General features: G+C 42.4%; 2 protein-coding genes across 5 annotated transcripts; one reads left to right on the forward strand and one right to left on the reverse strand.

The window, feature by feature from the left end:
* Positions 1 to 5,436: 5,436 nt before the first annotated feature.
* Positions 5,437 to 11,174, reverse strand: LOC131211333 (uncharacterized). Of its 3 annotated transcripts, none has more exons than XM_058204769.1 (9): positions 10,410 to 11,174; positions 9,947 to 10,071; positions 9,746 to 9,883; positions 9,460 to 9,644; positions 9,031 to 9,357; positions 8,547 to 8,688; positions 7,981 to 8,396; positions 6,986 to 7,229; positions 5,437 to 6,917 (listed from the first exon to the last, which is right to left on the reverse strand). In XM_058204769.1, the coding sequence occupies exons 1-9, from the start codon at positions 10,615 to 10,617 to the stop codon at positions 5,763 to 5,765; spliced, it is 2,940 nt and encodes a 979-aa protein (XP_058060752.1). In that variant the 5' UTR covers positions 10,618 to 11,174; the 3' UTR covers positions 5,437 to 5,762. The 3 variants fall into 3 exon arrangements, with proteins under 3 accessions (XP_058060752.1, XP_058060743.1, XP_058060760.1); XM_058204760.1 differs by having other exon boundaries at positions 9,947 to 10,080; XM_058204777.1 differs by lacking the exons at positions 7,981 to 8,396; positions 8,547 to 8,688 and having other exon boundaries at positions 9,947 to 10,080.
* A 462-nt stretch (positions 11,175 to 11,636) lies between these two features.
* On the forward strand, positions 11,637 to 15,179 carry LOC131216638 (lon protease homolog, mitochondrial). Of its 2 annotated transcripts, none has more exons than XM_058211180.1 (8): positions 11,637 to 12,088; positions 12,149 to 12,413; positions 12,502 to 12,823; positions 12,897 to 13,026; positions 13,093 to 13,397; positions 13,470 to 13,892; positions 13,961 to 14,148; positions 14,215 to 15,179. In XM_058211180.1, exons 1-8 carry the CDS (start codon positions 11,702 to 11,704, stop codon positions 15,108 to 15,110), a joined length of 2,916 nt encoding a protein of 971 aa, XP_058067163.1. In that variant the 5' UTR covers positions 11,637 to 11,701; the 3' UTR covers positions 15,111 to 15,179. The 2 variants fall into 2 exon arrangements, with proteins under 2 accessions (XP_058067163.1, XP_058067164.1); XM_058211181.1 differs by having other exon boundaries at positions 12,553 to 12,823.
* Positions 15,180 to 15,193: the final 14 nt, after the last annotated feature.

A 15,193-nucleotide genomic window follows, 5' to 3' on the forward strand; every position in this document is an offset into this window, starting at 1 on the left:
GGTTTTAATTTAGCGTGAAACAGCAGCAACCACACAGTAGCTTAAGGAACAAGCCAGAGTCCTGTTTGAGCCATAGGACATTGGACGGGAACGATAGTAACTGAGATGTTCAGAACTCGTTGATCCAAATGATTTTTTGACATTCTCTGCAAGTGGTAGCACGTCAAACTATTGTGTGAAAGCCCACTTTCACATTCATTTTTATTTAAACGAAATTTACGTTTTTACGTTTTTACGAAAGTGTGTCTGTGTATTTCAACAAGAAAACGATCCCAAGCATACGCGGTTTGATGGCAAAATGTGTCAGTTTTGCCTTGGCCAAGTCAGTCTCCTGACTTAAACCCGATTGAAAACTTGTGTAATACCTTGAAGCAAAAGCTAGCTGGACAATATTTTTCAAACAAAGATGAATAGTGGCAAAAAGTGCAAAAGGACTGGTAGAAAAAACAACGGCGGATAGACAGGATAATGACTAATTTTGAAATAAAATATTGACTTTTGATTTGAATTGATTTGAATGATTTGAAAAGTGTAAACCGTGTAATTAAAATTTGCCTTATTCACAGATTTACCTATTTTCAGGTCAGGTACTTTTTACTGCTTTCTATTGTAACCAGCAAATTCCTAGAATTTTTCACTTGTTTTAGACTATCTTTCCTGTGAATTCAATCGGTTTTGAGAAATCATCAAATAATGGAGTTTAACACTTTTACCTATTTTATTGGTATATTTCTACCTAGTTTAAACAACCACAAGATTGAAGGCAATTGCACTGATGAAATGTGCGGTGAATTTTCGTCTTAACGGAACTAAAAACGAATAACAATAATACGTTTTAAACGGAACGTAACAGAGACAAAAATTCTTTACTTGGGAATTAATATAAAAAATAATAATAAAGTTAATAAAATTCTTTATGATGACAATGGAAAAATGGGATGTTGAAAAAAACCTTCCCAAATTTGCAATGTGAGATTGTTTTCACAATTTGGAAACAAATTTGGTTTTTCATAATTTTTAATAATTTTTAAATTTTATAATAATAATATTAATATAATATTAATTAATATAAATTAATATTAATAATTTTATTAATTATTTTTTTATTTTTTTTTTGGTGGAACGCTCAGAGCCCCACCCCCAAACCAAAACATCGCTCAGAGCCCCGCCCCCAAACCAAAACATCGCTCAGAGCCCCGCCCCCGCGATTATTAATTCTAATTAATTCTTAGAAAGTTAATTTTAAAAAAGCACATTTTTAGTTCAGTTCGTAGAAATAAAGAAGAATATAGATAGAAGTAATAGAAATAAGAAAGGGTGTCGATTTCTTGAATGATTTTCCTTCGAACAACAATGTTTCAATACAATACAGTGAAAATTTCTCTTCTCGGAAAATGGGAGGGTCGATTTGATCTTTGGAAAGATCGCGATCGCCTATAAATTGACGCGCATGCCAAGAACTTCGCCAGTTAAAGAGTTGAAGGGATGAAAGAAGCTTCAGGCTCAAAATCTCTGTATAACGTTCCGTTTCAACAGTGAAACTAGTGAAAACTAATTAGTGGTGCAACGAGGCAGTGTTGTGAAACATTATATTGAGAATAGAAACAACAATAGTGTAGCCAATGATGGTAACATGAACAATCGATTCATATTCGTCAAATTAGAAGAAGTCGAAATTTGTGCAGATAATTTAAATTAGTAAGATTGTATTTAAGCGACTTTTACTATGTTAGTGTCAACGTTAACGTTTGTCAAGGTGAAAGCTTTTGTGCAATATTTTGGCAGATGCTTTTTTGCAAATGAGCATTATAATTATTAGCCCATTTGCGACTAAGTGTCAGCCAAAGTAAATGCCTACCATCCTACCTTGCGCAGTAAATTAAAATTGTTAGTGGTGACTTTTAAGTTCGTGTTAGTGTCTTGTAGAGAATATTGAAGTAACCCAAAAAGGATCCTCGGATGGGGTGTTTACGCAAAAGGAGCATAATAATTGATAGCTCATTTGCGCAAACACCCCCACTGAGGATTCTGGCAGCAACCGTGGTTTGCTATTGAAAACGTGTGCTAAAACCTTCGTTAATAAGCTTACTAAGTAACTATGCTCAGTGATATTTTCCACGGATGCAAGAATGCGATTGGTTGGGTGGCAAACAATTCACAAATGGGTTCGTAATTTGAAAACACATTTGTGAATTATTGCTACTCAAAACTATTGCCAGTTATCTACATTTAACAACGCACGGTTAATTCAGAAAAGGTTTCTAACATGGAAGCAAACATCAGTATCTTCGGGTAAAGCGGATTCATAAATGGGCATTAAAATTAGTAGCTCATTTGTGGAATTGCTTCAACCAAGGATACTGCCGAACGCCGTGGTTTACTATTAAAAACGTGTGCTATACCTTGTGACATTTTCTATTGAACTTTGGTAAGTTGTCTTAACTTCAATATTTAGCAAATACGTACTACCCAAATTAATATGATTATTTCGAGTGAAAATCACAGGCCAATCTCTGTTACTTCGTCCCTCCATCATAACGGAAAGAATCAACGTTTTTGATTTAGGCGAGAATCTCTAGAAAGTTGTGCAGATAATTGAAATTTTGTGTGATGACTTTTACTAAGTTCGTGTTAGTATCTAATAGGGAATATGAAAGCAAGCAAACAGGTGCTTTCAGGAATAGGGCGCCTTCTTAAATGAGGTTCAAAATTATTAGTGCAAGTGCGAAAGTGTTTCAATCGAGAATACGATCAACAACCGAGGTTTATTATTGAAAACGTGCGCTAAAACAATCGTTAATAGGGTTTCTTATTGTGCATAGTTTTGTGATATTTTCCACAGCTGCAAAGATGCGATCAGTTGGGTTGCGATCAATTCGTAAATGGGTTTGTAATTTGAAAACTCATTTGCGAATTATTGCTACTCCCAACTATTGTCAATTTTCTACACTTAACAACGCAGTGCTAATTCAAAAAAGCTTTTCAATATGGAAATAAGCAAGCAGTATCTTCGGATGGGGCAGATTCATAAATGGGCATTAAAATTAGTAGCTCATTTGTGGAACTGCTTCAATCGAGGATACTGCCGAACGCCGTGGTTTACTATTAAAACGTGTGCTACACCTTGTGACATTTTGTATTGAATTTAGTAAGTTGTCTTAGCTTCAATATTTAGTCAAATACTACCCAAACTAATATGATTATTAAGAATGAAAATTACAGTGCAATATCTGCTATTTCGTCCCTCCATCATAACGGAAAGAATCAACGTTTTTGTTTTAAGCCAGAACCTCGTGAAAATTGTGCAGATAATTGAAATTTTTTTCTTTCGATTTTTACTACGTTCATGTTAGTATCTAATAATGAATAAGGAAGTAAACAAACAGTATTTTGGATACTTGCACTAGACACTTGGTTTCGCTAGATACTTACAAGGTAATATGGTTTTAACCATCCAATTAACCAAAAATTAATACTGTTTTAGTTTATTTTACACTTTTCTTATAACTTTACCAACATCCGAATGGTCTCTTCGATATTCGTTTATTGTTGGAAACTTTGCAAACATCTAAATAATCACAGATTCAAGCACCAAAACTGTATTAAGCTAGTTAGCACTTTCGTTTGATTATTTTGTTATTATTAAGGAGACACATTCTGCATCGTTCCATACGTTCATTCGTTGTTGGTTGCTTCGTTGTTTTTCGATCCATTGAGTCTGGAATTGTATATTTTCGTAGAAAATATTTTTTATGCATATTTTATGTTTTGTTGTAATGTATGTTCTTTTGAATCGAGATATCAATTCAAGCATCTAGGAATCGTCTAGTTCGTCAACAATCAAGTTCGTATAGAAAACAACACCGACTAGCGAGCTATTGGACGGGCCTCTTCCGCATCCTCAATGGAGAACTTTGTTGCGACTACCTCTCGCTACAAGACGACGGTGGAGTCCTGTTGTGAGTATATATGTCTCTGTGTCTTTGGATGTGGAAAAATACTAAAAAGATGAACATTTCAGACTTACTGTAACAGTCTCTTTGTGTTCCTTCCCATTCGTTGTTACGTGACTTACAAACTTCAATCCACTATTGCGGTTTTTCCTTCCTTTCAGATGGATCGTTTATCTTTAGATGAACAATAACAGCGTTGATCACCGCTTTCGTACCAATGTGAATCTTCGACAGAGCCGACATCTCAACAGAGTCCAACGTCTAGCGGCCCAAGCACCTTCCGGTCTTGGGCACTTCCGGTACAACTCTTCTTACTTCTTACGGCTTGTAAGACAAGCTTACAAGCCGCGCATCAAGGCAAAGGATCAACACTGTCACAACCGGAAGGACAGCGGCGGCGGACATTCGGACCAACAAAGATCATCTGTAGTAGTGTAAGGCGGGAGGGTGAATATTTACTTGATTCCGGGTATGGGGTATTTACTTGATTCCCGGTTCCGGGTCCGGGTATGTGAACGAGTTACGCGAGGCATTATAATTCCACAGATAGTAACTATCTAGTAGTAGAGTCTACGATATAAAATAATATAAGATATAAAAGCAGAATGTACGAGTTACCACAACTGACAACTTTGACGCCCCTTTGACTTTGATCCTACAGCAAAGACGTTGAAAGTTAACAAGCAAATAATAGATTTGAGTGTTTGAACACGCGATCCAGTAGACTGGCGTATTCCCAATAGAGTAGGTTATCGGAGGCACAAAACAATCGTGTTGGTTTCGCACGTAACATTCAGGTGAACGGCAATAGAAAAAAAACATACGGCCCAGTCTGTTTCGCTAAGACTAAAACAACCATCGTAAAACAGAAAAAGCAGTATCAACCTGTTGATGGTCTCAATGCGTTTGTTCGAGTCAATGTTGATGTCATGTTGTTGTAGAAGCCGATTAGATAAATGTTTAAATTGATTCATGTGAGAAAAAGCCATTGAAATAAATCTTCTTTCGCTGTATAAAGATCATGGACCCCCAGCGTTAATAAAGACTCTTTATTTGTAGAAGAATAAACATTCGTAACTTAAATATTCAAAATATTTGTTTTCGATCTATCCAACAATTAAAACTGCTCAAATTGTTCTTCGCTGTGCCGACACATACTGGTTTTCTCGTCTGCCTTGTATTTCAATTCTTTTCATGTTCAATGCTAAATTTCAATTCGAACCTTCCTGTTTCAATGAGTACATTTAGTTCAGTATTGCCACTCTAAGCTCCATCAACGGGAGTGTTAACATCATTCGGAAAGAACTATTGACACACCGTGTAACTAAAATGGCATTAACTATACTTAACCATCATTTCCGCGAATGAATTCAATTGATGTTCAATTTGTAGTTGCCGCTTGCTAGCACCCTATTTTAGCCCATAAGCGGTTTTAAGATCAGCAGTACATTCCAGAAAAACAATGGACGCTCTTTGTTAAAATCGAACTAATTGGTTTAGGTTGAAATCTTAAACAGATTTAGTTCAAAACGTTCAAGAAAAGTTTTCTTGTAAGAAAGTGTAAGAATTTTATTTCTGCAGAACACATACTTTTTGTGGTTGGAACAAAAATAGTAAAAAGTAAAAATTAGGACAAAGATAAGTTGAGTTACGAAATAAACATTCTTTAGCGAATCGTATTGAACTTTTTTTTTATTCCATACACTATTTACACGTGTTCCTTTCTCAGCTCATACTTTAGCTCGTAAATGAAATAAACGATTCGTTTCGCTGTTACTTACACAACTACTTAGTCGCAAGCTTACACATTTACAGCACGTCTGCCATCGTTTGCCTCCATGTGTTGGCGAAAGCCACTTTCCTGATTTGTACCTTTGTGTTGGGTACCCTTCGTTCCAAGATGCTCTCCAGCTTTGTCAGTGGTACAATCTCCACCTTGTCTGGTACATCCGCCTGATGGACGACGCTTGCCGGTTCGTCACTTCCCGGCACTGGCTTAAGGATGGGAATTGTTTCACCCAAATTATTCGAAACGCCTCCATCGTCCACATTCGTATCGATGTACAGCTCGGTGACGCGCAGCAGTTCCTCCGTGATGACCCACACAACCGCCTTCAACGTGGAGTGCATATTCATGATCCCCTTTACGATCATCTGATTCGTGGCAGCCGATTGCGAGACGTACGTGGGGATGAGCAAAAGTTTCGACAAATTCTTACAGTTAACGATATGCTTATCGAAGCCCAGCTTGACATCGCAATTGATTAAGTCCAGCTGCTCCAACGAAGACATCTTCGAGATGCCTTCCAGCACGATGAACATGTCGAAGTTTTCCTGGCCCTTTTCTAATCGTAGATGCTTCAGCAGGCTCAGTTTGGGCAGGATGGTCGCTAGATTGGAGCCAATCTCTGTGCATTCCCCTAGCTCGAGGGACTCCAGCAAAACCAACGATCCTAACGCTTCGATTGACGTGGAGCCCAGCTTGGCAATCGACATCAGAGACAAATGCTTCAAATTTCGCAGCGCTCCCAGCTGATGTAAATCACCGTCCACCGAGACGGCGACGGAAGACCGTAGGCGCAGTTCTTCCAAATTTTTACCGTACTGAAAGTTTACGAAATCAATCGGATCGTTCTTGATGGCGAGTGCGTTGACGACGCGCAGATTGGGATTGGAGCGCAACAGGTTTCCAACCACCGTGGAAGAACAGCGACACATGTCGATCTTTTCTATCTTCTTCGCTTGGCCAATGTGCTCGCTAATGCTTTGCCACATTTCATCGTTGGTGCCCGCAGTCAGAACCTTGCGCAGATCGAGATGCTGAGTGCCGTTCTGGCGCAACTTGGCAATCATTCCGGCCCAATCCTTGACGTAAGAGTTTTTCATGCGCACCGTTCGCCAGAAGCGCTGATGATTTCCAACATGGTTCCACATGCGGCACACACTGCAGGCACGAAGGAGCTCCTAAAATCAATTCCAACAACGCGTGTTATACTTTTGCCGACAGATGTTTAGCTCAAACCTGGACTCACTTGAACATTCAGGTAATCGAATATTTGCATTAAAGCATGATAGCCTGCCGACACTTCGGACAAAAAGTTGGACGGATCTCGAGCCGAACTGCGACCGTTGGTGGTGCCCGCGCTACCACTCATCGAAACCGCCGACGGTTCTCTGTCTCCTGATAAGCGCTCGTTGATGTTGTTAGTATGTTTGTGGCTCACAATGCCCGTTGTTGTGCTGGTGCCTGCCTTCCGAGCATCGTCCGAATTTCGACTGAAACAAATATGAGAACAAAAGACGAACGGAACAAAACTGGTCAAATTATGCTGCATAATTTCGGTGCAAGTGCACCAACAGTAAGTATGTGCTTCAAAAGTTTAAGTTGGATGTGTAGAATTTTCTTCCAATTTTAGCTATTAAGGGTTGCAACAATGTCTCTAGGAAAAGGGAAATATGAAGGAGGGAGTACGTGAGAAGCCAATGTAAAGCAAAATACTCTGCGGGAAAGTACAAGTATGAAGGTATTCCGAATCTATTCAATCTGTGTACAGCTAATATGCCAAACACGGTACAAAAAAAAGGGGTGCTCTGGGCGGAGGGTATAGTGTTTTTTCTGGTTTGTTCCTGAAATCGAGAAAGAGAAAAAAGAAAAAAAACTGACAGACAAAAAGAATTTTTTGTTTATTTATGTTTAGATGCTGATCTACCAACATAGAAAGCAAACGCATTTCTGTTGGCGTAGTCCTATATGCGTGAAGTCTACGATGGCGTATGATAATGAGTATGGTGAGAATTCATGTTTTGCAAACAACGAATTTCATCTTTGGCCTTCACAAGCTATCTTTGCACACCATCCCGGTACTCGGTTGCAGATTTTCATTACAGTGAACAAACAAGAACCAAAGTTAGGTCGATGATGACAATTGAGGTAGAGTAGCAGTAAATTAATAGTTTTAGTACTAAATACTCCTATTTCCTATGAGTGTTAAAATGTACAGGATCTCATTAAACGATAGGAACTTACGGATTCGGGTGAGGCTGGTTCGCTGGTTTAGATAGTTTCTTGACCTTCGCATTCGTTACTTTCCCTTTCGGCACCACAACGTATTCATTGCTACCAATCACGACCACGTCTTGTGGCGGAATATCCTTCTCGGGCATCGTTGGAACTGACACAACGGCTGGAGCTTGTTTGATGGAAAGTTTGGCAAGGCCGGACTGCTGTTCCTGATGCTGCTGAGACCGTTTCGTTTTTGCCTTCGGAGCTGTACCATGTGATGTCAACGTCGCGCCATTGCTGGCTGCGCTTAAGGGAATGCCAAGAATGTTGGTTGCGTTTGGGGCAATACTGCCATGGGCAGTGGTGCCAAACTTGCCGTACGATTCCTTGTAAGCTTGTGTGTGTTGTACCGGTGCGGTAGCCGACCCTTCCGTGCAACTCTTCATTTGCAAGGGAATATAAAACAATTGACATTCATCAGTATCGCTCAGGAAATTTCACGTAAGTCACCATGACTCTCATAGAAAGACTCCGACAGACATGGATCCGAAATACGTAAATACGAAATTCCCGTTCCGTTAAACACTTACCCTGCAGGTAAATCGGCGAGAGAGTGTTTCTGCCAGACTTGCGGAGACGCATTCCGGGTGGAACATACTGAAGCATACCATACATTGCAGCTGCGGTATCATTCCCATCGCCGGTATGCACGTTATCGTGCACAACTGCGCCCTGGATGGTCGTCGTAGGTTTCAGTATTCCAACATTCAAGTTTCAAAAGAGAGTTTGGGAGGAACCGAGGGAATCGGCGAATGGTGGTTGATTGAGTGACAAAATCAGATGCAGTGCCAGAGCGGGATGATGGATTCAAGATTGGTGTGGAAGGAAAACGGAACACGTCAAAGGGGCCAGCCGAGAAAAATTAAAGTCAAGCGGAAATGTAAGACATTTACTCTCAGCGAAAGCGCACAACAAGAATTGGGAAGACTTTTCTACACTACCAGCCTATTAATTGTGCGGATACTGAACGCTTATCGAGCGCAGAGGAACCTATTAGTTTCAAACTCTACTCACCTCGATTTTGATTGCATCGCATGTTCATGCGGTTTCGTAACTCCTCCTAGTGCCAAATAGTTGTTTCGTGACCCTCCGGTCGTTACTGCGCCACTTCCAGTTCCTGCTACTCCGCCACCGCCACTTGTTGAATTGCTTTTTGGCGACACTCTGGACGACAGTACATTAACGCCCTTAGAGTACGTCGACGGTGGTGTTGGACTGGCTCCTTTTGGCATTTTGGGTTTCGGAACCCGTTTACCCAAATCTGGCGAAGCGTCTAATCCAGGTGCAGTTTGCGATCCGAAAACAGAACGTTTCGGTACATTTGTGTACGATTTTGCGCTTCTGTTTTTAAGTAATAAGACAAAGAAGCGGCCAGAAAGTTGTGATAATAAAAGAAATTTTGCAACTAAATTTGTCTAACAAGTGAGCAGCTGGATATCTTACCGAATGGTCTCCTCGTCCGGATTGCCACCGACCGGTTCTTTAGTGAACGTAAAGTTATCCAACGTCAGATCATCGTGCAAAGCAGCCACAATACAATGGCGAGTACGTAATTTTTTGCCTGTTGGAGTAATATAATAAACTTCGCCTTTGTCCTTGCTGCTGCCGTCCTTATTAGCTCGGTAGACCTAGACAGTAAACGGCACAATGGATTACACATTAACTATTCGTTGATCGGTTGAATTAAAAACGTTTAAGTAATTGCGCCGTCAATCCTTCGCCTACTTACCAGTTCTCGCTTCCAGCCATATTTAAAAGGTACTTTATAGATTGCATCGTGCACGTTCACTTGTACGTTCGGTTTTTTCTTTCCTATCATAAGTTTCGACGCATCCATGACAGATTGATTTGCGGTATCCATGTCGTCCTGAAAATTAAGGCACATTTATAGCTCAACGACACCAGCAGCCCATTACCAGCCTCGACGTACCTGTTTGGAAGTATTTTGCTCATCGAGTAGGTCGGTGGCATCTTCTTCTGTGTTTTCGGCTTCCTGCATTTTCTTGTCCATCGCTGTCCAAAACGCGTCCGACAAGGAGTTTGATGGCGGAGAACCTAAGTGTCCTTAAAATCGAAACGAATCGAAATGGACTCGATTAGAACAGTGGACACAACAGGAAGCATTATGTAAGTAATATGTGCAATATGATACGCGACTGTTATGAATCCAGCCTTACCGCGACGCGCTTTTACACTTCTCTGTACCATCATTGCACGGTTGTATGAGAGTTTTGACAATTGCCATCAACAGCGAACTCAGTCAACGAAAGCGCAAAACGGTCTCTTTGGTTCCGTTTCCATCGCAACCATCTCGCCATGGAGAAGCATCTTCAACGAACTTCAACCCGCGGTTTGAAGCGAAATGAAACGAACGAAATGAGCAATCGATTTACCATTTTCGCTGTCCGCGTCTTCGTCGAATCCAGCGAAGTCGTCCTCCTCGCTCTCGGAATCCATCATCTCCCCGTGTTTGCGTTTTTCGCCGTGCGAATGCTCGTTAGCCACCAGGGCCTCATCCTCGTCTTCCTCCAACTCCTCTTGCTGTTGCTCCAGCATTCCGCCGGCAAGAGCCTCTCGCTGATGCAAGCTTTGTGGATCCATAGCCTTTCCTTTTTTTCTCGATAAACCTGGTGTGGAGCCGTTTAGTATTGCGGCCGGGGGGCAGAAGCACCCGCTTCTTGACACCGAAACAGGTCACACTTGCGTGACCACTTAACAGTCTGATACACGCGCCCGAAACACAACAGGCTTTGGATTGCCTACAAGCCACTTTGTTCGATACGAAACTTCACAAATTTACGAACACTTGCACCGATAAAGCACCTTCTCTAGCGAAAAGCAGTTTCCGTGCGATGCGAACAATAATTTCAACGTCGTATCGAGTCGCAAGAGCGCAACAATCGTCAACGCGGAAAAAGTGAGGTTATTTTTCTGGCCCAATCCAAAAGCGAGCGCAGGTTTCACTACTACAGCGAAAGAAACACAATCGCACGAGGCGCTATCACAAAAGCACATTGATAAACATCGTTAATTCGAGCTTCTTAAATAAAACACATCCATTTGCCCGCTTATGCTGGTAGTGGCATTCGCGCACGATTCACGGTTCTTGGTCACCAGAAAAGGGCGCCACCACACAAACAACGACGCGCTACGCAGAGATTTGCTTCTTGCTACGCTCGATTCCGTCTCAAACTGAAACACAACAAACTAACCTCAAAGCACTGTCAAACAAATTTTCAATGCGAAATGCCATCTATCGAGAAAAGGTTAAACTAATTTACCATAATTTTGGATCACGAATTTACGGCGTGCTATAAGGTTAGAGACATCAAGACAAGCTTATTTCAGACCGTTCAAACATGTGGGAGTAATAATCAGTATTAGTTTATTAAATTAATAAAATAAACTACTTAAACACTCAATGCCTTTCCAGTAAACAAAGCCGAGTATCGATTTTGAAAACTAACTCGAGTAACGGATAACGGCTTTTTTGTTTTGGACGAAGGGAGATTGTCAAAACATTCTAGATTTCTTTTTCTTTTTCTTTCCACAATGTTTCGCTGCTGTCACGTTTTTCCAGTACTTTCGGACTCGTGTATTGAAAACATTGCGCGGAAACTTTCTGATGTAATACCGGCGAAGAGAATTAGTTTTGTTTCCGTTGAAAACGTAGTTAAGGATCAAGATGCTACAAATCCTTCGGAGCGCCGCTAGTTTGCCAGTCAAACATTTCACGCGACACGCACGACCGATGGTGCCAGTTTGTGGCAATTTCGAGCACAGGATAAGCCGTTCCTTGACTATAGATCTTGCCGTACCTTCATGGTCCGTTAGCAGGGTTGGCCGTCTGGTAGTTCCTGGCTTGCGTAATAATATTTCACCGCTATCGTCGAGAGGATTCTGTAGCGCAAAAAACGATTCCGGAGATCCAATCGATCCTCCGCCGGAACCATCAGTCAATTACACAAACCAGCTTCCTGCCACCGTTGCAATACCGGAAGTGTGGCCACATTTGCCAGTGATAGCCGCTAAACGAAATCCCGTTTTCCCGAGGTTTATGAAGATCCTCGAGGTAAGGTAATCGATGCCGGACAACGCATTGGAGTAACCGGAACAACTTATGTTTTTACAGGTCACCAATCCGATGTTGATTGATCTTGTCCGCAGAAAAGTGAAGCTGAACCAACCATACGTCGGCATTTTCTTGAAAAAAGATGACGACAATCCGAACGAGGTGATGGAAACGGTGAAAGAAGTATATGACATCGGAACGTTTGCACAAATACAAGAAATGCAGGATCTTGGGGACAGACTGCGGTTGGTGGTGACTGCGCATCGGCGAATCAAAATCGTCGGACAGTTGTACGAAGATCTGGATGCACCGGGTCCGGGCAAAGGTAAATCGGTCGTGGCGTATGATTTTCTATGTGGGGCTACCAATGGTCGTTTCATCTTCGGCTATTTTTTGTCCCAACCACGCGATAGAAATGACAATAAAATATCCGTTCTTTAACACGCAAATCGCGGTCTCGGTAGACGAACCGGATGCGGAAAAGCGTCGCCGAAAGCACAAACTTCGCAACAAACAGGTTCGCAACTCTAACAATGACCATACGACGGACGGTGCGCCGGTGGAGGAAGCACCCAAGCGAAGGCTGCTGAAGGACGGTGAGCAGCAGCCATTGTTAATGGTGGAGGTGGAAAATGTGAAACACGAAAGCTACAAAACTACGGAGGAAGTGAAGGCGCTCACTCAAGAAGTGATTAAGACCATCCGCGATATTATCACGATGAACCCTTTGTACCGGTAAATGTCGTCCGATGGTAAGATGCTACAAGATGGTGTCCATAATTTAACTTTATATGTTTTGCATTTACAGAGAAAGCCTTCAACAGATGCTACACCAGAATCAACGAGTTGTGGACAATCCTGTTTACCTGTGTGACCTGGGCGCCTCTTTGTCGGCTGCTGAGCCTGCCGAATTGCAGGAGATTTTGGAGGAAATGGATGTAAGAGCTTTACTGATTAATCTTCGACAACGGTTAAGTGATCGGTTGATCTATCATTCTTTACAGATCCCAAAGCGACTGATGCTGTCGTTGTCGTTGCTGAAAAAAGAGCTGGAACTTTCCAAACTGCAGGCAAAGATTGGCCGCGAGGTGGAGGAAAAGGTAAAACAACAGCATCGAAAGTACATTTTGCAAGAGCAGTTGAAGGTGATCAAGAAGGAGCTCGGCATCGAGAAAGACGATAAGGATGCAATCGGCGAGAAGTACCGTGAGCGTATCAAGGAGAAGGTCGTTCCAAAGGCCGTGGCTGATGTTATCGAAGAGGAACTGACGAAATTAAACTTTCTCGAAAGCCACAGCTCCGAATTCAAGTAAGCGCGGTCGTAGACGGTTGTTGCGGTTGCGCAAAAGAAAAAGATTCTCACGTCGCTGTACATTTCCAGTGTGACGCGGAACTATCTCGACTGGTTAACGACACTGCCCTGGGGTGTGATGAGCGAAGAAAACTTGGACATTGATCAGGCGACAAAAATCCTCGATGAAGATCACTACGGAATGGAGGACATTAAGAAACGTATTCTCGAGTTCATCGCTGTCAGCCAGCTGAAAGGTACGACGCAGGGAAAAATTCTCTGCTTTCATGGGCCTCCCGGTGTCGGCAAGACCAGCATAGCTCGCTCGATTGCAAAGGCACTGAACAGAGAATACTTCCGGTTCAGTGTGGGCGGTATGACGGATGTGGCCGAAATCAAGGGGCATCGACGAACTTACGTTGGTGCGATGCCGGGAAAGTTAATTCAATGTTTGAAGAAAACCAAAACCGAAAACCCGCTCGTGTTGATTGACGAGGTGGACAAAATTGGAAGGTAAGTGAATGGGCAAATTATCTGCTGCTAATGGACATGGAAATTAATTGGACTGCTGTTTCGAACAGAGGCTACCAGGGAGATCCTAGCTCAGCACTTCTCGAACTGCTGGATCCGGAGCAAAACGTCAACTTTCTTGACCACTATCTGGACGTCCCAGTGGATTTGTCGAAGATTCTATTCATCTGTACTGCCAACATCATCGATACTATTCCCGAGCCGTTACGCGACCGAATGGAGATGATCGATATGTCCGGTAAGAAGAAACACATCCCACGCTCTTTCCAAGTATCAACTGATTGTCGGTTTTTCGTTGTTTTAGGCTACGTAGCGGAAGAAAAGTTAGCCATAGCCAAGCAGTACCTCATTCCACAGGCGAAGCGTGATAGCGGAGTCGAAGACAAACACATAACCATCACGGACGATGCACTTAACGCCCTGATTCGAAGCTATTGTCGCGAATCAGGTGTGCGCAACCTGCAGAAGCATATCGAGAAGATCGTTCGCAAGATCGCCTTCAAGGTTGTGCGAAAAGAAGCCGAGTTTACTGAAGTTACCGGAGGCAATATAAGCGATTTGCTAGGAAAGCCAATCTTCACACATGATCGCATGTACGAGACGACGCCACCCGGTGTGGTCATGGGTCTGGCATGGACCGCAATGGGTGGCTCTGCCCTGTACATTGAAACGGCGAAACGACGCTTAGTGCAGCAGGATGAAGGAGGGGACTCGAAGGCGCCACCAGCCGATGGTTCTCTCGAGCTGACGGGTCATTTGGGAGACGTGATGAAAGAATCGGCCCGGATATCGCTGACAGTAGCTAGGAACTTTCTCAAGCAGGAAGATTGCACGAATAATTTCCTTGAATCTAGCCACATTCACCTGCACGTTCCCGAGGGTGCCACACCTAAGGATGGTCCCAGTGCAGGTGTCACGATCGTAACAGCATTACTTTCGCTGGCCAAGGGACAACCGATACGCCAGAATGTGGCCATGACAGGGGAAATTTCTCTTATGGGTAAAGTACTGCCGGTCGGGGGCATTAAAGAAAAGACAATTGCGGCCAAACGAACCGGGGTAAACTGCATTATACTGCCAGAGGAGAACAAAAAGGATTTTACCGATCTGCCTAAATTTATAACGGAGGGACTGGAAGTGCACTACGCCACGATGTATGCAGATGTATATCGGATCGTGTTTCAGGAGGATAAAAAGTAAAACGTTTCACGCTAAACCCAAGGGCGCGGCATAGTTTTCAATGGCATAGAAAAGTTTAAATAAATTCGTACGGAGAGTAAAAA

Source organism: Anopheles bellator, chromosome 1, assembly GCF_943735745.2.
Source record: "Anopheles bellator chromosome 1, idAnoBellAS_SP24_06.2, whole genome shotgun sequence".
In the NCBI taxonomy this organism is placed as follows: domain Eukaryota; kingdom Metazoa; phylum Arthropoda; class Insecta; order Diptera; family Culicidae; genus Anopheles; species Anopheles bellator.